At 39.8% G+C, this 21420-nt stretch overlaps 1 protein-coding gene across 1 annotated transcript in view; it reads right to left on the bottom strand.

Moving 5' to 3' along the window:
* Positions 1 to 668: 668 nt before the first annotated feature.
* Positions 669 to 21420, bottom strand: part of LOC113055090 (dysbindin-like) — a 34268-nt gene continuing 13516 nt past the window's right edge. The window contains exons 2-4 of the mRNA XM_026221062.1: positions 10708 to 10857; positions 10075 to 10218; positions 669 to 2311 (exon numbers count right to left, since the gene is read on the bottom strand). Coding sequence (XP_026076847.1) covers positions 2067 to 2311; positions 10075 to 10218; positions 10708 to 10857 — 539 coding nt within the window. The 3' untranslated portion in view covers positions 669 to 2066. The remainder of the gene's footprint in view (positions 2312 to 10074; positions 10219 to 10707; positions 10858 to 21420) is intronic.

Raw genomic sequence — 21420 nt, 5'->3', positions numbered from 1 at the left:
TCCTGACTGAATTTGTGACTCATGATAGAAAGAACATTTTGAACCAAAGACTTCATCTTAAGACAAATATTAAAGGTATCTACATATTATCTGGTAACACTTTAGAAAACCTATTCTTATTAATCAATAACCACACTGCAACAAATGAGTAATGCAATAACATTAACATTGTTGAAAACTAAAAGTGAAAACAAGTGAAAACTAAGATAAGTAAAAACATGTTCATTAGTCCTCTATTCAATAATTTAATATTTTTTCGTTTCATAATTAATGTAAAACTAATCAAAAAACTAATGCATAATCAACATTTTAATTGTTATACCGTTTTGACGACTTTACTACTGTCCCCTGCATTTGTGTCAATCATGGACCATTTTGTAGGTTTTCTGTCCCCCTTTGTTAACCTTATCTGGTTATCTTTGTTAGCCTGTGTATTTATACCCCAGTGTTTGCCTGTGGTTCCTTTTTTGGGGTGTTTGTTTCCTGTTTATTTCTCTTTTATCTTCTTTTGTTCCCGTGCCTGTACTGAAAGGTAGATCACAATCAAGTAATGATAACATGAAGCTCTAAATATTTACTGATTTAAAGAAATTAAAGAGAGACCCGCACATTTTTCAGTCAGTCTCCACGATTTTGGAAAATAAATAGTTTCGTTTTCACCAATACTCTTAAGCTGAAATTTGGCTTTATTTTGATAGCAAAGCATAAGGTGTTGTGAACATCAGAAGTGAAGACATACACCCATCTGACGTTCTTGAAATACAAACTTGACACACCCAGTTTTAGGGTCAACCTCGCAAAAACTGTTAAATCAAACGTAATAATTAGTTTTCGCCTGAAGCAGATGAAGCCTGTTAGTGCTGTGAAACAGGGGGTTATGCAAATGCTCATGGGATGTCATGAGCCCATTCCCATCATCACATCCATACTTTATTGTCTTTTGTCCTGTAAATAAAGATGAATAAGTAAAAGAAAATGCTCATTAAGATTTTTTTTTTTTTTTTTAGATTTTAAAGATTTTTTTTAAATAACAATTAAGCATATTTTCCATCAAATTCTCATGAAAAAACTCACATTCTCATCAATTTAATAAAACATTTACAAACTTTAATTTAATACTTTATTTATGCACCATGCTAGTATTTGTTGAATTTCCTTCTGTGTTGATTTAAATGTAAGATCATGGGATTGATTGTAAAATGTTTTTAATGGGCTTTCAACTGAGTGGACAGAAACCTCTAAGATTTCATAAAAAAAAAAGAATATATATATATACACACACACACACACATATTTGTGTTATTGAGGATGAATGAATGTCGTGAGAATGATTAAATGATATCATAATTTTTAATTTTGGGGGGAAATATCCTTTTAATCATGTACAAAAAAAGGCAGGATTTTCATTAACGACAATATAATTTTATGGGTAACACTTTAGAATAAGGTTTCATTAGTTAATGTTAGTTAACTACTTTAGTGAACATCTACAGCATTTATTAATCTTAGTTAATGTTAATTTCAACATTTAGTAATGCATTATTAAAATCAAAAGTTATGCTTGTTAACAATTAGTTAACTAATTAATAAATACAGTAACAAATGTATCGTTCATTGTTTGTTCATGTTAATTAATACATAAACCGACCTTAACTAATGGAACCTTATTCTTAAGTGTTACTATTTTATGTTTTGTTTCCTTCTTTGGAAATGTTTTCACGAGACTCATCACCTTAATTCAATGTAGTCCGCCTACAGAGCACCATTAGTCTTTGTAAAGAGCATTGCAAAATGTGTGTAGGCATTTCTAAACCTATATTTCCACAGAACAACAAAAGATACAGTCAAATATTGCTAAGACGCAAATTATATTACAAAATTACTAGGAAGTGTGACGCTCTCAGTGTGGAGTAATAGTGGCCTTGAAAGTGTTGTGAAATACAAGCATTCATGAAGGTCTTTGGTAGATTGATTTATGGGCTCAAACCGGTCAACCCACCCATGAAACAGTCTTAAGCTAGACATGTTACACTTCCCAAACTGTCAGTAATTAAAGAGAAGGCGGTTTATAATGAGGGGGCAGACTGCTCTTTTGTGGCATCGCTGGCTGTGGGCACAGCTTCATGCGCGTCTTCATCATCTGATTGAACGATAGGAGTGCTCGATCCGTCCTCGTTGGAGGCTTGACTGTCACAGGTGGAGTTGGAGGAAGTGGACAACAATCGGGATTTGATCTCACAGGGGTCAGCAGTTCTCAAGGACACGTGAGATCTCAGCAGTCCATTCTCTTCTATGTCAGTGTGGCCAAGAGCTGGAAAAGAAGTGACTATTTAATTTAATTGGACACAATTGTTCACTGAGCCATTTTATCTACAAGACATTTGTTCAGTGTAGATGACTTGATGACTAGTGATGCTTAGATCTGAACCAGATGGCTTCAACATATAATGAGTGACTGTTTCTTATGACACTTCCCTGGAAAATGTTTAACTATAAAAGGTTTTTTTTTTACTAGAAAAGCAGTCTTTTTTTTTTCTTTAACAACAGTGGCTCTTAAAATGGCTCTAAGCCATTCTTTATGCAAGACCACATAGAAAATGTTCATAGTAACTGACAGATGTCCTTGAAATAGGTCTCCTGAAAAAGTCACACCTGTCTTAAGCTTAAGCTTTTTCCACACTAACTAAATTGCTGCCTTGATTTTTTTCTCCAAACAGGCACAAAACCCCAACTCAGAGGCGATTCTAAAGTAACCAGGATTTAAACTCCCAGACATGACTAAAAATCATCTGTACTGGGATGAAATAGTTGTTATTTATGATTCTTGCATAAAATATCATCAAATACGCAGTGAAGTTTAAATGGCCAACATCAGAAATAAACACAATTCTGAACAGAAATCACTGCTTAGCCTTAAATATATTTATTATTAAATCTGATTATGAATCAATTAATTTAACATTTTCAGGTTTATTAAAATCATTGTTTGTGTATAAAATAAAAAAATAAAATACAGTAAAAATAAAAACAAAATTGCATTTGTTTTCAGTAATTTAAAAAACAATGAATAGGAATTTTAAAACAAGGTGTATAAGTGTCCGATGTATGACCCTCGTAGTGCTTCGTTGTTTTAATATTGGAGGCTCATGAGATGACTGAGTTTATATGGGTTACCCATCATTGGGTTTTTCACCTGCATTTGGCAGGTTGGTGAGTGTTAATTTAAAGGGTTAGTTCAACCAAATATCAAAATAACGTGTGTTTTACTCACTCTTGAGGCATCCTAGGTTTATATGACTTTCTTCTTTCAGACTAATATTTTCAAATGTAATAAACACTTTTCTCTCACTTTTTTTTTTGGCCACCTGTAGGGGAAATCTGAATAGATTAATTCAGTGAATAGCTGAAACTTAATAAAACAATGGCGACATTTGAGGTCACGTTCAAGGACTTATGATTGCTGTAGCATGCCTGTAGTAAAGAATTGTCCAAAATTAAAAATGGTGTCGGGACGTATGAGCCCTTGGAGAATTTTGATATAATGAGCATGTGCATTAGATTGTTAGCGATGCTTTACGTTAAGTTTGTTGAGCGGGTTTTTTTTTTTTTTAAAGACTCCTGCGGGAGCGAGAATGGCTACGGCAGTAGGGAAGGACGGAAAGGGATCCTGCGGGAGCAACTACTGCTGTGGCAGTAGGGAAAATGCAGTAAAGAGATACGGAGAAATATAGATAGAGGCTCCTGTGGGAGCAGGCACCGCTGCGGCAGTAGAGACACGTAGATAGAGGCTCCTGCGGGAGCAGACGCTGCTGCGGCAATGGGGAGAAACAGAAAAGGCTCTTGCTGGAGCAGACTAGGGCTGAAACAATTCCTCGAGTTACTCAAGTGACTCGATTACAAAAAATGATCGAGGCAATTTCCTATGCCTCGAAGCCTCTTTTAATTTATTTTAAAACTCAGGCCAGGTTCTTTTTTCCAGTGATTTTTTTTTTATGTGATACAACGTGTTTACATCACCCACAAAGCGGAAGGAGACACAAGCGATGCGTCTGAAATCGCATACTGCAAGGAGTCAGCAGTGTTTTGATTTGAGGGTGTGGGCAAACGTAAAGAGAACGTCGTGGCATGTGTCCATTGCGAGATACAGCTGGGATACCACAACTAGGGCCCTATGATTTCCGCGATGCACAAAACGCAGAGAGAATCCAGTCATAAAAACGGAATTCACAGTTAAACGCGGAATTGCACAGAATTTGCCAAATTTTGAATGAATTAATAAAAAAATAGGTCATTGCACTTATATCAAATCATGATATGGACAATTATCTGTAAATATTAAGCCGGAACAGTCTATTTAAATATAAATCCTGCATGTTCTGTGTGTCTCTGTTAATGAATGGAGCAGAAGCACTTCTTCCTTTATCAAACACACTGAAGGTGTAAAGGTACGTCAACCCATTAAAATAAAAGTCTGGTTAAAGACAGAATGTACATAGCCTACTATTAAAAAAAAAAAAAAAAAAAAAAAAAAAAAAAAAACTTTTTTAGTTTTTAAGGTTTAATCACACAAAATTTCTTCCATGTTTTATTTTAAATAGTAAATCCCCTGTGTTACCAAAAAGTTAAGTTAATTTTCAATAATTAAAAGATAAATTCAATTAATGTTTTATGTGTTTAATGTCTAAATGTGCATCTCAGAAAATGTTTTATTTAAAACCACAACTGAATGGCACTTAAATGCACTTAATTCGTCTGTCAACTTTATTGTCATTGTTCACAGTACAAGTACAGACAGCGAAACAATGGGTACTAATTAAATGTTTATTTTTGATGCATGCATTGCATTCTATGCATTTAAAAAAATAATAATAAAAAAGGAAACTTAGTTGTTCATTTTAAGAGACCCAGGAGTCTTATTTTCTCTTGCATCATTAATATTGCACTTTTTTAATAATTCACATTTTATCCGATTACTCGATTAATCGATAGAATTTTTGGTAGAATACTCGATTACTAAAATATTCGATAGCTACAGCCCTAGAGCAGATGCTGCTGTGGCAGTGGGGAGATACGGAAAAGGCTCCTGCCGGGGGTTGGCACTGCTGGGGTGGCTGGAGTGAGGATTGGCTGTTATAGATGGATGAAGGGATTTTAAAGAGGGTTGGCTATGGTAGATCATTGTTTTGAGTGAACGGAGATGGGTTGGCATTAGAGGGGTTGAGGGTTCGGTGAACTTCTTTGATAAGGAATTGGTCTGACTGCTAATAGGTCTTAAGGATGGTTAGGGTGTGACGGAACATAGAAGTAAATGGGAGCATGAAAGGAGGAGGAGAGATAGCTGCGTGAGCCACCTGCTGAGCTTTCGTCGGCTGCTGTAGTTGTTGGCTGCAGGAAAAGTAGAAGTGTTAGTAACAATTGATGGGGCAAGCTAAGAATAAAAAATGCCTGGGTAGCCTACTGTGTTGCCAGCTTAGCAATTGGTTGCCTGGTTTGACAATTTCTCAAGCCATGTCCGCATTATTACGTTCCTGCTGGAAAAGCATGAACGTTTTTTTTCTTGAACCTTAACTAGTAGATAATTAATAGTAGTTCTTCAAGAGGTTTCACAGAATATATTAGTTACTGATTAGTTAACTGTTACTTAACACAATCATAAAATTATATTACACATATTTCTTAGTAGTTAACAGTAGTGAGTTAAGTGTTAATGAATAATCACCTGTTAGTTCTTCAATAATTCCTTATTAGTTATGTAGTAAGTAAGAAACAGTATTCTAAAGTGTTACCCTTGCTAGTAGAAATTTCAGCTTGACTGCAGTGTCCGGCTGTATCAGGCAAATCACTCTCTGACCACAACTTACTGGTGGTAACTTTATACATTGCACAGTATTTTGCTTTGAGTGAAAAAGGAAAAAAATAAAAAATACCACTTTACATATTGAAACTCAAATAATGTTCATGGTATCGGTAAAGCAACCTGAAGTTGTAATTTTTTGTTGTCATAAACTGTTGGCAAGGTGTTCAAAGTTCAGAGGTGTTATTACTTTATACAATTACCATATGGGACAGTGGATCACATATTACCTGCCACCTGATCCTGTTAGATACAGCAGTCAAGAAGGAACACCAACTAGCAAACCCCAGGCTGCTGACTTCAAAACTCTGCTCACCTCATTTGATCTCAAGCTAGTGTCTACTACAGCGACTCACAAATCAGGCAATATTATTGGCCGATATGAGCTAATTGCATTTAAATCGGCATCTGCGTTTATAACGGCCGATGAAACATGAGAAACAGAGTCTCATGCTTCACTCATCTTATGAGTGTTGCATAGTTTGCCCAGCAGAGGGAGCTCTGCAGCTCCAGAGTTGACAAGTGCGCCAGAAATTCACTACAGAAGAAAGCGATCACCCAAGCCACGGAGATGTACTGTTTTGACGGTGAGTCTGTCTTTCGTCATATGAAATGATTGTAGATTTAGTTCATACACTGTATATAAAAACGGTGTGGTAGTTCTAGCTAACGGTCATATCATTATCACTTCTAAATATTCTGTAACATCACTTACAGCCGCTAATGCATTGCTATATTAGATAAGCCACAAAGCTAATACCATGTTTATCAGTGGAAGAGCGCGAACGTTAATAAGAGGTCAAACTATAACGTAAGCGTTTAACTTATTCTTATTCTATTGCGGTGTGTTTCCCACATAATGACAGCGTAATGGGCCTTTCACACAGGACGCGGTATGCACGGCGCTTGCCGATGGGTTCAGCGTTGCCCTTCAGATACAACGCGATTTGCGCTGCGCTATGGCGTATGTGGAGTTTTAAAAACTTTTAGCGGGAGCTCTTTCATAATCTGTTGTTCCTCCTTTCGGTCAGCAGCAAACATGTATCTGAACAAGCGTTTTTTTCTTTTCTTTTTTTTCTTTTTTACAGATTGTTTCAAAGCAGCTTTACAGATATAACAGGAAAATGTTGAAATAATATTGTTAAATATAAGTAGGTAATACCTATTGCTTGACAAATAAAACTATTTATATATATTTCTCATTTTTGCCTATGTAGGAGATCCCTGTTTATTATTATTATAATTCTAATGATGACATGAGTAATGATACATGGTGATGTTATTAATACACATGCTTATTCTTTCTATGTCTCTCTTTCTGCCCTACAGATGGCTGAAAAAGGTGAATGCTGTAGCAGCAAAGTGTGGGACTACTTCTGCAAATACTTTAACTTTAGTATTATAATTTATTTACAGTACACACACAGACTGTTAAAACCAGCTTCAACTGGAAGAAAGTAAAAGTGTTAAATGTTTAAAACCAGACTGTTTTTTGATCATTAAAAAATATATACTTTTGATGTGCAATTGTTTAGTCATTGAGACTGTAATCTAAGGCTTTTTTAAACATAATCCCTTCTGGAAAATGATTTATACAGCCCACATACATAGAACAGGCAGATATTTTGCTACTGAATGTTGTGTAAGTGATGTTTATAGGAAATGGGTCTAATATCCAGATTATTTTTAAAACCAAAATATCGGCTGATAAATCGGCTCTTTTCAAGTTAATATCGGCATCGGCCCCCAAAAATCCATATCGGTCGGGCTCTACTGATAACCTAGCACTTACTCCTGAAGTGCCTCACACACCAACGCAGGTCACCTTTCGACGAAACCTACGCTCCCTCTCTCCATCTCGCCTATCTTCTGTGGTTTCATCCTCGCTTCCTGCACTCCCTCAGTTTTCTCCTCTGGACACTAACAGCGCTACGGACACTCTTTGCTCCAGTTTAAAATCTTGTTTGGACAACTTTTGCCCACTGTTGTCTAGACCAGCACGCACCGCCCCATCTGCCCCCTGGCTCTTTGAGGTTCTCCGTTAACACCGCTCTAAACTCAGGGCTGCAGAGAGGAAATGGCAGAAATCAAGAAACTCTACCGACCTCAGTTTGTATCAGTCTCTCCTCTCTTCCTTCTCTGCAAATGTCTTCACGGCTAAAACATCCTACTACCACAACAAAATTTACAGCTGTTGTGACGCTCGGACACTCTTCAAGACTTTCTCTTCTCTTCTTAATCCGCCACCACCACCTCCTCCATCAACTCTTACAGCAGACGACTTTGCAGTTTTCTTCACATAAGACAAGATCCATCAGTGACCAGTTCTCCACACAACAGACTGAGGACAACTTCACAATGACAGACGCACACTCTTTCTCCTCCTTCTCCCCACTCTCAGAGATGGACGTCTCCAAACTTCTCCTGTCCAATCATCCTACTACTTGTCCACTTGATCCAATCCCCACTCACCTCCTTCAAGCGATCTCTTCTTCAGTCATACCTTCGCTTACTCACGTTATCAACTCCTCTCTTCACTCTGGAACATTTCCATCAGCATTCAAGCAGGCTTGGGTAAGTCCACTGCTCAAGAAACCATCTCTAAATCCAGTGCTTCTTGAAAACTACAGACCGGTATCCCTTCTTCCATTCATTGCAAAGACACTTGAGCGAGCTGTGTTCAACCAGCTTTCTATGTTCCTTGTACAGAACAACCTCCTGGACAGCTACCAATCAGGCTTCGAAAGTGGCCACTCAACTGAGACTGCTCTACTCTCGGTTACTGAAGCCCTGCAACTAACAAAAGCAGCTTCAAAATCCTCGGTACTCATCTTACTGGACCTTTCTGCTGCTTTTGACACTGTTAATCACCAGATTCTCCTGTCCACCCTCAGAAAGATGGGCATCTCTGGAACAGCACTCCTATGGGTTAAGTCCTACCTCTCTGACAGATCCTTCAGTGTGTCTTGGAGGGGTGATGTTTCAAAGTCGCACCACCTTTCTACTGGGGTTCCTCAAGGCTCAGTCCACTTCTCTTCTCCATCTACATGACATCATTAGGATCTGTCATTCAGAAGCATGGCTTTTCTTATCACTGCTACGCTGATGACACCCAACTCTACTTCTCATTCCAGCCAGATGACCCGACGGTAACTGCTCGCATTTCAGCCTGTCTGAGTGGCATCGCTAGCTGGATGAATGACCATGACCTTCAGCTTAACCTTACGAAGACAGAACTCCTGGTGATTCCAGCTAACCCATTGCTTCATCACAACTTCATTTATACAGCTGGGCTCATCAACCATTACTCCTTCGAGGACAGCCAGAAACCTAGGAGTTGTGATGGATCATCAGTTAAGCTCCACAGACCACATTGCTACAACTACCCGGTCCTGCAGGTTTGTCTTTTACAACATTAGGAAGATTAGACCCTTCCTGTCAGAGCAAGCAACCCAACTTCTTGCCCAAGCTCTTGTTCTCTCCAGACTGGACTATTGTAATGCTCTCCTGGCGGGCATTCCTGCATGTACTGTCAAGCCTCTGCAATTGATCCAGAATGCAGCAGCGAGGGTTGTCTTCAATGAGCCAAAAAAAGCTCACATTACTCCTCTCCTCATCAGGTTACACTGGCTACCAGTAGCTGCTCGCGTCAAATTCAAGGTACTGATGCTAGCCTACAAGACGACCACTGGCACGGCGCCAACTTACCTAAACTCATTGGTTAAATCTTATGTGCCCTCCAGAAGTTTGCGCTCTGCATGTGAACGACGCCTTGTGGTACCATCCCAAAGAAGTTCAAAATCACTCTCACGGACCTTTTCCTGGACTGTGCCCAGCTGGTGGAATGACCTCCCAATCTCAATTTGTACAGCTGAGTCTTTACTCATTTTCAAGAAACATCTAAAGACTCATCTTTTTCGCCTGCACTTAACCAACTAACACTAGCACCTTTCCTTTTCTTGTCTTTTCATTTATTAAAAAAAAAAAAAAAAAAAAAAAAAAAACCTGGCTATGCGTTCTGTACTAGCCTAACTGAGACTTGTCATGGCACTTGTATACTGTTGTTGTTCTCTTGTTGACCTGACTGCTTCTATTGGTCTCATTTGTAAGTCGCTTTGGATAAAAGCGTCTGCTAAATGATTAAATGTAAATGTATAAAAAATGTTGATGCAAGTGATGCAATTTGTTGATGGCTATTTAGACTGGTTTGGAGTATGTACCTGGAAGATGGGGCGTCAGCGATCCTTCCTCTCCGCTGGCACTGAAGAAGACATCCAAGGCCTCCTGATCAGAGATGTCCACCAGCTCCATCTGTTCTAGCATATCAACGTTCACCTCCATTGATGAAATACTTCCTAAGGGAGCTGTAATAGGAGGGTCAAAGACAGCATCTTAGATAAAAAGACAATTATTGGAAATGAATATTGTGTATTTGGCTACTTATAATATTGTTTATGCTTATTTCATCTATCTCAACACATGTCTTAGAACAAAAATCATAGTTGTTGAACAAATGGGTTTTGCTATAATAATGTGCGATATGGATCTATTAAAATTGATGATTTGTGATGATAACATTTCGGAACTAATACAAGAAGTTAGCTTGCAGTCAATGTTTCATTTAATAAAATAAAATGTCACGCTTGCAGAGATATCCCCCCCCCCCACACACACACTAAAAAAAATTGGCATGTGTAGCAATGACAGCTTATATTATTATTATTTATTAGTAGTAGTATTGTTAGCACACTAGAAGTATTTTCCCCTAAGAATAGTTAATAATAACATTATATTATTATATTATAAATATTATATATAACAATTGAAAAAATTATGATTTTGTTCAAACTCACGTCTCTTATAATCTATCTGCAGGTGTGCAGAGGAAAGGTAGACATCCACGTCATGTTGAAAGACCTCCTCAAAGAATCGTTGTCTTTCTCTCATCCTCATTGGCTGGGTCGAATCTGGGTCCGGGACACTCTGCGCATGCTCCGTCTCCGCTACCAGCAACAACAGAGACACCAGGTCAACACACAATGACCGAATATTCACTTTTATACAACAGTTAGTTAATTCCAGTCGAATAACGGACAAGTTGCAATCTACAACCCTTTCAAATAAATTAAATTATAATAATAATTCCACCAACAGGGGGCACAATTTACAATTGAAATCTTTATACTATCATTAGTATTAGTTAGCATACACCGCCATATAAGCATGCTTGTTTGTGTGTGTTTCTGATTGAACTATACAGTAGTTGTATGGGGACAAAATCACAAACATGCTTTCAACATGTTACAAAGGAAAATGGTTTAAAAAGAAAAAAGTCACTCTGAAACAGTTTTATTTGTAATATCACAGTATTATTTGCAGTAGCTTGTCATAGAGTGTCATGTAAACACATATAATGACACCTTGGAACCATGGTTCTGCCACATTGCTTAAATGAATGGGCAGAAGTCAATAAGATGTCCTTTTTTGATTATAAACATATATTTGAAAACATGTTTTACAAAAAAAATAAAATTAGGCAGACATAGCCTATGTATGACAGTAATTTATGGAAGCAATATCGGCTGGCCAAAAAAACTGACCTTTGGCCTGGAAGCAGAGATGTTAGTCATTGGTCTATATACAGAGACATCTCAATGTGGTAGCTCATGCATAAGGATCTCAAAATAGACAATATGAGTCATCTACCACCCTGACCCCAGGAACTTACCTAATAAAAACATGAACAACCAGTTCTGAGTAAAGCAATGCTGGCTGACTTCATTTCAGCTTTCATCAGATGCAGTACAGTATATAGAGGCTGTATATTAGTAGACTGCATTCATTGTCTATTTTTTAATTACACAAAAACTCTTTACAGCACACACAAGCAACAATCAAGCTAATTATGGTTGCCAGTATGACATGTCCATGTACAAGTTTGTATTTCACTGTCCTTGAAAAGTGACACAGGAGCACACATCAGCTCAGCTGAAATAACAGCCCTAAAGCTTGCACCACAGCTGTAACCTGTTAGAGAATGCCATTATTTTCCTTTCACAAGTCATTAATACATCCAGACTCACAGAGACAGCGTCCCACAAGTCAACCATAATTAGAAGGAACAAGCTGAGCCTGAAATTATTGGATCTGCCTTTTAAACCTGGTCTAAAATAGGAATAATGTAAAGATTGTCTGGTGTGTACCGTGTGTACTGGGAGAGCAGCTGCTATCAGACGTGTTGTAGAACAGGGCCATCGTCTGAGTGGGATAAAGGGAAACGTTGTCCCAGGCCATGTGACGAAGGGGGCCAACTAATTTTTCTGATATACAGCTTATTATTTTGGAAATATACACTGATTAGGCATATCATCATGACCACCTTCCTAATATTGTGTTGGTCCCCCTTTTGCTGTCAAAAAAGCCCAGACCCATCGAAGCCCAGACTCCACTAGACCCCTGAAAGTGTGCTGTGGTATCTGACACCAAGATGTTAGCAGCAGATCCTTTAAGTCCTGTAAGTTGTGAGGTGGGGCCTCCAAGGATCTGAATTGTTGTTCAGCACATTTTTGCTTTGTGGCGGGGCACATTATCCTGCTGAAAGAGGTCACAGTCACCAGGGAATATAGTGTCCATGAAAGGCCGTACATGGTCTTTAACAATGCTTAGGTAGGTGGTACGTGTCAAAGTAACATCCACATGGATGGTAGGACGGTCAGGACCCAAGGTTTCCCAGCAGAACGTTGCCCAAAGCATCACACTGCCTCCAGCGGCTTGCTTTCTTCCCATAGTGCATCCTGGTGCCATGTGTTCCCCAGATAGGACACACACACCCGGCCATCTAGGGGATGTAAAAGGAAATGTGGTTTTTCCATTGATCCATGGTTCTGTTCTGATGTTCACGTGCACTCTGTTGGGAATTTTGGCAGTAGACAGGGGTCAGTATGGGCACCCTGTCTGGTCTGCAGCTATGCAGCCCCATACTCAACAAACTGCAATGCACTGTGTATTCTGACATGTTTCCATTAGAACCAGCATTAACTTCCTGAGCAAAACAGTAGAATATCAAATCCTTACACCTGCCCATTCTTCCTGCTTCTAAACACATCAACTTTGAGGATAATATGTTCACTTGCTGCCTAACTCTGTTAGTGTTGGCGCCGATACAGGATGGCTGCCTCCGTGACGAGCTCCGCATATGTTTTTGTGTTTTTGTTAGTTTGTCCTGTCTTTAGTTATATTCCTGCCATCAGTTTCACCAGGGAAGAACTGCTGAACATTCGGCAGAACACACCACAGGATATTTTACCGGATTTCAATTATTCAGACGTTTTACTGAACGTTGTTATCGGAGGAGCGGCGGCGCTGATCAAGCGCTTCAGGACGCGCAGACGGGGGAAGCGAGCGGGAGCGCTCGTCAGACTCAGGAAGCGCGGATTTCGAACGCCGTTGCCTAGCATCCATCTGGCAAATCTCCGCTCTCTACCCAACAAAACGGACGAACTCCTTCTGCTTTCTCGAACAAATAAGGATTTCACACACTCTGCTGCTCTGTGTTTCACGGAAACCTGGCTGAATGACACCATACCGGACAGCGCGCTCCATCTGTCGGGCTTTCAGCTGTTTAGAGCGGATCGTGACACAGAATCAACGGGGAATTCGCGTGGTGGCGGGACATGCTTTTACATCAATGAACGGTGGTGTACAGATGTAACTGTGTTAAAGAAGACGTGCTGCTCAAATCTCGAAACACTCTTCATTAACTGCAAGCCGTTCTATTCGCCGCGGGAGTTTCACTCGTTCATTCTGGTCAGTGTTTACATCCATCCTCAAGCGCATGTGAGCTCAGCTTTACAGAAACTCGCTGATCAGATCACAGAGACAGAACAACAACACCCGGACTCTGTTTTAATCATTCTCGGGGACTTTAATAAAGCCAATCTGTCCCGTGAACTGCCAAAATACAGACAGCATGTTACTTGTCCCACAAGAGACAGTAATATATTGGATCACTGTTACACCACAATAAAGGATGCATTTCACTCTGTTCCACGAGCAGCTTTGGGATGTTCTGATCACCTTCTGGTTCATCTAATACCGTCCTACAGGCAGAAACTAAAATCAGCTAAACCTGTATCAAGGACTGTAAAAAGATGGACTAATGAAGCAGAGCAGGATTTACAATCTTGTTATGACCTCACTGATTGGAGTGTTTTTGAAGCTGCTGCCACTGATCTGGATGAACTCACAGAGACCGTAACATCATATATCAGTTTCTGTGAGGATATGAGTATTCCTACAAAGACTCAACTAATTTACAATAATGACAAACCGTGGTTCACTGCAAAACTCAGACAGCTCCGTCAGGCCAAAGAAGATGCTTACGTGAAGGGGGACAATGTCTTGTATAAACAGGCTAAATACACATTGGAAAAGGAGATCAAAGTGGCAAAGAGGAATTATTCTGAAAAAATAAGGACTCAGTTCACTTCCAACGACTCCGCATCAGTGTGGAAAAGTCTAAAGAACATCACCAATTACAAGACACCACCCCCCAGCACTGTAGAGAATCAACGACTGGCAGACGATCTGAACGAGTTTTACTGCAGGTTTGAAAGAACACCCATCACCTGCCCTGAACGCCTCCCCACAAAACCATTCACACCCTTCACAACTCCTGCAACCAGCCCTGAATGCCTCTCCAAACTACCGTTCACACCATTAACAGCTCCTGCAACCCATCCTGAACACCTCTCCAATCAAGCACTCTCACCATTCTCACCTCCTGCATCCCCCCTCTCCCCCACACCTGCAATTCAGATCAGCGAGGATGCGGTGCGCCAGGTCTTCCGGAAGCAGAAAAGGAAAAAAGCACCAGGCCCAGATTGTGTTACACCAGCCTGTCTGAAATCCTGTGCTGACCAGCTGGCCCCCATCTTCACACAGATCTTCAACAGATCGCTGGAGCTGTGCGAAGTCCCTTCATGCCTCAAACGTTCCACCATCATCCCCATCCCTAAGAAACCCAAAATTACAGGACTAAATGACTACAGGCCTGTGGCTCTAACGTCTGTAGTCATGAAGTCATTTGAAAAACTGGTGCTGGCCCACCTGAAGGACATCACTGGGCCCTCGCTGCATTATGTTCTGCAACACCTAGACAGACCGGGGACTTATGTGAGGATCCTGTTTGTGGACTTCAGCTCGGCCTTCAACACGATCATCCCAAACCTCCTCCTGCCCAAACTAAATCAGCTCTCCGTGCCCACCTCCGTCTGTCATTGCATTTGTGTGTGTAATTTGAGACTCCCCTGACTCCCCTGAATACACAAATGCTTTTTTTTTTAAACAGGGAATGATCAGCAACCAATCAGATATCTCCCTTCTTTTAGCCAATCACAAGAACGCACTTATGTGAATGTAGTGTGTGCATTTATCTTTATTGAGACTCTTTTAGCTCCATAGCACAGTGTTTACGAACCATATCTATAAGGTGTTGGAAGATATACATTCATAAAATATATATGAGTAACTTTCCAAAACAATCTGCCAACTCTTGTTTATGTTATAGACAGTGTATATATCATCCTCCACCCATGTTTGGACATATCTTTCACTTCGTTCCAAACCTGTGTGCATTGCTTTCTATTATGGAACATTTTCCGGCCCTCCAGGAACTGAGTTTGACTCCCCTGATCTACAATATTATCTTAGGGTAGCAGAACATTTTACACCATGGAGGGTAAGACTGTGATGACTGCATTTCCTTTTTATTTCTGTTTAAAGAATTCACGAGTCATCACATTTGAAAGGCAAACTGTGTAAGGTTTAGATGGGGTAATTCTCTCTCGCCTGGTGCATGGCAGTGTGGACGATGTGATGCATCCAGGGGCCACAGCGCTGCCACTCTGAATAACTAATGGGATCTGCACTAGCTGACCACCACAGCCAGAAAAAGGGCAAAGGGGAAGCTGGATGTCCCACTTATGTTTCCATCTGACAGTCCTGTGTGTGTAAGCAAGTTTTTCTTTTGACATGCAAGCATGAGAGCATTAACACAGATGTAATATATAATATATAATATATAATTTGCAAACTGTCAATTTCAATCAACTGAGTCAACAAACATAAATATCAAAGTTATGCATAAATATCAAGGTTTGGGGACTAGTTAAATAATTCTAACAATAACGTATGCAACTTATATCTTTAAATTGTTTATATTGCTTAATTTATATATATATATATATATATATATATATATATATATATATATATATATATATATATATATATATATATATATATATATATACTGTTTTCTCAAGAAAAAGACATTTTAAAAGTTCACTTTAAATAGACATAGACAAAGTATTTGGCAACATTCTTGAGCAAAAAATAATTAAAGGGCATTGCTAAAAACACATTCCTAAAAAGAAGATTATTTGGTGTAATGCAATGTGTGTATGTGGGTAAAGGTAAAAAAAAAAAAAAAAAAAAAAAAACTTATTTTCCACATAATGTACATTATTGTTTCTCCTCTATGCCCCATCTTTCTGAAACCTATCGATTTTTACAAAGCTCATTGTTCTGAAAAGCGCAGCGAGCTCTTATTGGCCAGCTATCTATTGCATTGTGACTGGCCGAATACCTCAAGCATGTGATGGAAATGTTACGCACCTTACCAGGTTCAGGAAATGTTCCTCTGTAAAACGACATCGCAGCAGAGGCAATGATACTACAGCGAGAATAAAAGTTATGCCTTCTTTTTTTGGTGGATATCAGGAGAACTTTACCAGCCTGATTGCATTGTGCCAGTTTTAAAGTTTTGGTATATGAGGGGATATTGCTATGGGGATGTTTTTCAGGGGTTGTGCTCAGCCCCTTACTTCCACTGAAGGAAAGTCTTAATGCTTTAGCATACCAAGGGCCCTATTTTAACGATCTGAAACGCAAGTGTCAAAGCGCGAAGCGCAAGTAAGTTTGTGGGCGGGTCTCGGCGCTGTTGCTATTTTCCCGGCGGGATAAATGGCTCTTGCGCCCGGCGCAAATCTAAAATGGGTTGGTCTGAAGTAGCTTCATTATTCATAGGTGTGTTTTGGGCGTAACGTGAAATAAACCAATCAGAGCGTCATCCAACATTCCCTTTAAAAGCAGGTGCGCAAGTTCCATTATGGATTGCTATTATTATGGCGTATTTACCAGGCGCACGCCAGGAGCGGTTCACAGCCGAGGAGACTGATGTTCTTGTAAGAGCAGTGAAAGACAGAGAAGTTGTGTTGTATGGGGATGGGAGAAACCCACCCAAAATAGCGTCGGTTAAACAGGCGTGGGAGGAAATAGCCACAATTGTTTCATCTATTTTTTTTCCTGGTTCTTGACGGACAAACCAATTTGTCAGATGTCCTTATATACATATATGTCTTGCCACTATTGGGCAAACAGGTCTGATCCTTAATTACTACAAGTAGCTGAATAATTTGTAAGCTAGATTTATGCCTATTTTTTCACATCTTCGTGGCACACCACAATGATTTCCGTCATCTCATGTGTTAATATTTTTTTAGTGTAACAATTTATGATTTGCAAAAATAACTGTTGCATCTGTGTAGATTACATGAGCAAAGTGTATGCGCGTTGTGCACGCTATACATTATGGTCAAGCATGCGCCCTTAAAATAGCATAATGAACAACGCGCAACGCGCCACTGACTTTAGACTAGTTTTTTTCTGGTCAGTGGCGCAATTGTTTAATGGAACAGCAAAATAGCACCAGGGATTGTTTGCGCCGGAACACGCCTCCTTTTTTGCGCTGAACCGCCCAGGGAGCGCAAGTTCATTCACTAGTTTAGCGACGTGCCTCTGTGGAGGGAAAAGCACGCTTTGCGCAGGTGCAAAATAGGAATGACACATGCGTCGGTGTACAAAGTGAATTGCGCTGGGTGCAAGATAGGGCCCCATGACATGTTGAACAATGCTTAGCTTCTGAGATTGTGAGAACAGTTTTTGGGAAGGCCCCGTTTCTAACCCAGTATGACTGTGCCTCAGTGCAAAGAGTACAATACCATAAAGACATGGTTAAATGAGTTTTGTAGAAGTACTTGACTAGCCCGAACAGAGCCCTGACCTCAACCTCATGACACACCTAAACTGGAACGAAGATTGTGAGCCAGGCTGTCTCATCCAACATCAGTACCTGACCTCATATATGCTCATATGTTTAATATGTTTATGTATAATGGTCTGGTGCCCCAACACTTTTGTTACTTTTGTAAAAAAACTTAGGGTTATAACAAATGAAGGAATTTAGCATATATTGAATATGGATGAAACATCAATAACATGCATTAAGAAAACAGATGCATGTGATTTTTTTCATTTCAGGTCCACCATACTGTATTGTATCGGAAGAACATTCTGTTAATCCTGCAGAGTCTAACTAAGAAAGTAGCAGGAACACACCAGGACTGAAATAAAGGCTTCACCTATTGGCATTCTAACATCCAAATGTCAAATCATTCAACACGTAAACTTAAACTCGCCTCTCTGAACTCTGCAGGGATCTCCTCTTTCATTTTTCCATGACCTTGTCCAAGTTTAATATTTAAAACACACACCAGTATTTACATAAAAGGTTGAGAAGGTTGAGGCACTTAAAACTCAACCGACTTGCCATAAATGGATATTGCCTAATCGTGTTGCTGTGACTCGGTCCTTGACATCTGCCCTGTGCATATTTGCATTTTTGCACGTGTGTGAAAATAAAATGATGACTTGGTGCTCCTGAAATAACACAGGGTTAAGTGGTTTGCTCAGGGGTGCAGCTACAGTTTGTGCTTTATTCTCTGGCATTCCCTTCCAGTCGAATGCCATTTTCACTGACGTGATTGAGAAAGGATCAAGTCAGAGAACTATTGTCCCTAGAAAACAATATTTTGCTGCCCATTGTCGCACTTAGCAAAATGCCAGTGCGGTGGGCATAGTGTTTATTCAGGTCAGATTGGCGGAGCTCATGTGTGTTCCTGACCAGTGGATCACATATAAGTTTGTAGGCTGCAACAAATACATTCTGTTCATTTCATATTATATTTTATTTTTGGTGTGTGCTAAGGCAAACACTGTTCTATGGACATGAATGATGCCTCAAATCATGCAGCTTGTTAAGGAGCTGTGTGCTGTTACTTTTCTAAGCAATCAGATCTACAGTTTGAGGGTTGATCCAACACACATGAAATAGAAAAATAGAAAAAGAAGTACACTATACCGTAGTATAAAGATGTCACAATTACATGGCCTCTTTTTGCCATGTCACAGTTCTCTCTCCACCTTCAATACCACGACTTAGGTGCCCTTGAGCAAGGCACTGAACCCCCAACTGCTCCCCGGGCGCAACAGCATAAATGGCTGCCCACTGCTCCGGGTGTGTGCTCACAGTGTGTGTGTTTGTGTTCACTGCTCTGTGTGTGTGCATTTCGGATGGGTTAAATGCAGAGCACAAATTCTGAGTATGGGTCACCATACTTGGCTGAATATCACTTCACTTGTTTTTTTTGTTTTTTTTCATCATACCTGACTTAATTTGTTGTCATTGTTTCTGATTTCAGTACATCATTAGGTTTTCTTGTTAATTATCCTTGTTTGGTCTGTGTGTTTTAAGTTCCTGTGTATTCAGTTCTTCTTTTGGCTTGCTTAGTTGGAGATACTTACTTTCCAGCAATATCGTTGACTTGTTTGCACAGATACTTTTTTAAATGAACTGAGCTGGATGATGACATCACTGAATTCAATGATGAACTGCCTTTAACTGAAAAATGAGTGTTTACTTTTGTCATTTTGAATTATTGACACACTATTTTCCTAATTAATGCTGTACAGTTGCTTTGATACAATCTCTATTGTTTAAAGCGCTATATAAATAAAGGTCCTTGACTTGACTTGTACCTTTGTTGTAGTAAAGACTTTTGATATTACCTTTTTTCATCTTTCTGAGCTCATTATCTAAGAATAGCCATGACAAAAGACCACACAAAATAAAAAAAATAAAATAAAATAATGGAAGACACAGAAGCAGTGTTCATTTACCCCTATTCTTTTTTTCAGTTGGGTCATTGTTTTTGTTTTCTGTTTCATCATGGATCATATCACCGCCTTCACCCTACTTAGCCTTGAGCAGGGAAATTTCGCCCCGAGGAACACCTGGAGGGGATGGAAGTGAGCCCTGCTTACCTTCCCACCACAGAAAGTGACTGTTGAACTGTGCTTGTGTTTTTCGTTTTGGAGATGTAGAGACTTTGCTTCCCTTAAGCCTGCCTGGTTCTATTCATCAGTCGGATTCGCTGGACCCACCCAGCCTCCCTCTCCCATCTCCTCTCCAAGCTGATTTAGAAACTTTTTGTTTTTGATTGGTTTTTGTACAATATCATCCTCAGTCCTCAGCCACTCAGCCCGGAAAAACACGAGCGGCTGGAGGCGTGACGTGTGGGCGGAGCAAAAGAATCATGAGCGCCAGTAGGCTTTTGCGTTGAGAGCACGTGGAAGCTGTGACATTACCGTTAGGGAAAAACCATCATCCAAAACAAACCATGGCTTACAGTCAGATTCAGCCGTTTATTTATGATCCAGAATCAGATCCCGAGGCTGAAACTGAACGAGAGCAACAGCTGCAACGACTCGCTCCGAGCGGGGCTCGAACCCGGGTCTCCGGCATGGGAGGCGGACGCACCTAAGGAGGCAGAGATATTTTAAGCAGTTTTACTCACCGCCTGTGGTTCCAACACACGATCGTGACCCTTTTTCGTTGGGATTTCATCATCCTTAAGAAATAAACGATACGCAAATCCGTCGTCAAACTGGGCCTTGTTTGTAAAAAAAAGCATCTTTGAAATGCAGGGAACAAGCACAAACACTTGCACAACTCTGTTGATGCTCTATAAAAATAAACTCCATCGACTGGTCCCTTAATGCTGTTTTTTTTTTTTTGGTAATCTGTGCAGGGTTGTCTTGCCCTGGCAACCAAAAACACACTTCTTTTGTGACATTTTGCGAATCTCTCGCTCTGATCAGTGAAGTCTGTTGTGCTCTGAGTGCTGTGCTATACGGGAGAGCGCGCTCTTCCGGCAGACGTGCCCTTAGCACCCATATAAGGAAATTCCGCTCCATCTAACGTCACACAGAGCCATACTCGAAAAAAAACTTTCCGAAACTTGTGACAAACCGGAAGGAGTATTTTGGGAACAAAAATACTCCTTTAAACGTACAACTTAATTTTTGAAACTTTGTCCATGTTAAGCAAGGGAATCCAACTCTTTAACAGTGTAAAAAACTCAGTATGCATGAAATAGCATTTCACCCCCCCCTTTAATATTATGAGCAGAGATGTACAAGAAAAGAACGTGCAAAAGGTTGTACAGGGTATTTACATAGCAGCAATAGAGGTAGTAAAAAAGTAAATAAAAATAAAAAATTTATAGAAAATGCTGTGTGCTAGTGACAATGTCAGAATATTAAGTATCTTACTGATAATTAAGTGAGGTCACGTAGAAGTTAGGAGTTTGAGTTTAGGAGCCTGA

The sequence above is a fragment of the Carassius auratus genome, chromosome 36 (assembly GCF_003368295.1).
Source record: "Carassius auratus strain Wakin chromosome 36, ASM336829v1, whole genome shotgun sequence".
In the NCBI taxonomy this organism is placed as follows: Eukaryota; Metazoa; Chordata; class Actinopteri; order Cypriniformes; family Cyprinidae; genus Carassius; species Carassius auratus.
The sequence above is the reverse complement of the archived record's forward strand: the minus strand, read 5'-3'. Positions and strand labels throughout refer to the sequence as shown.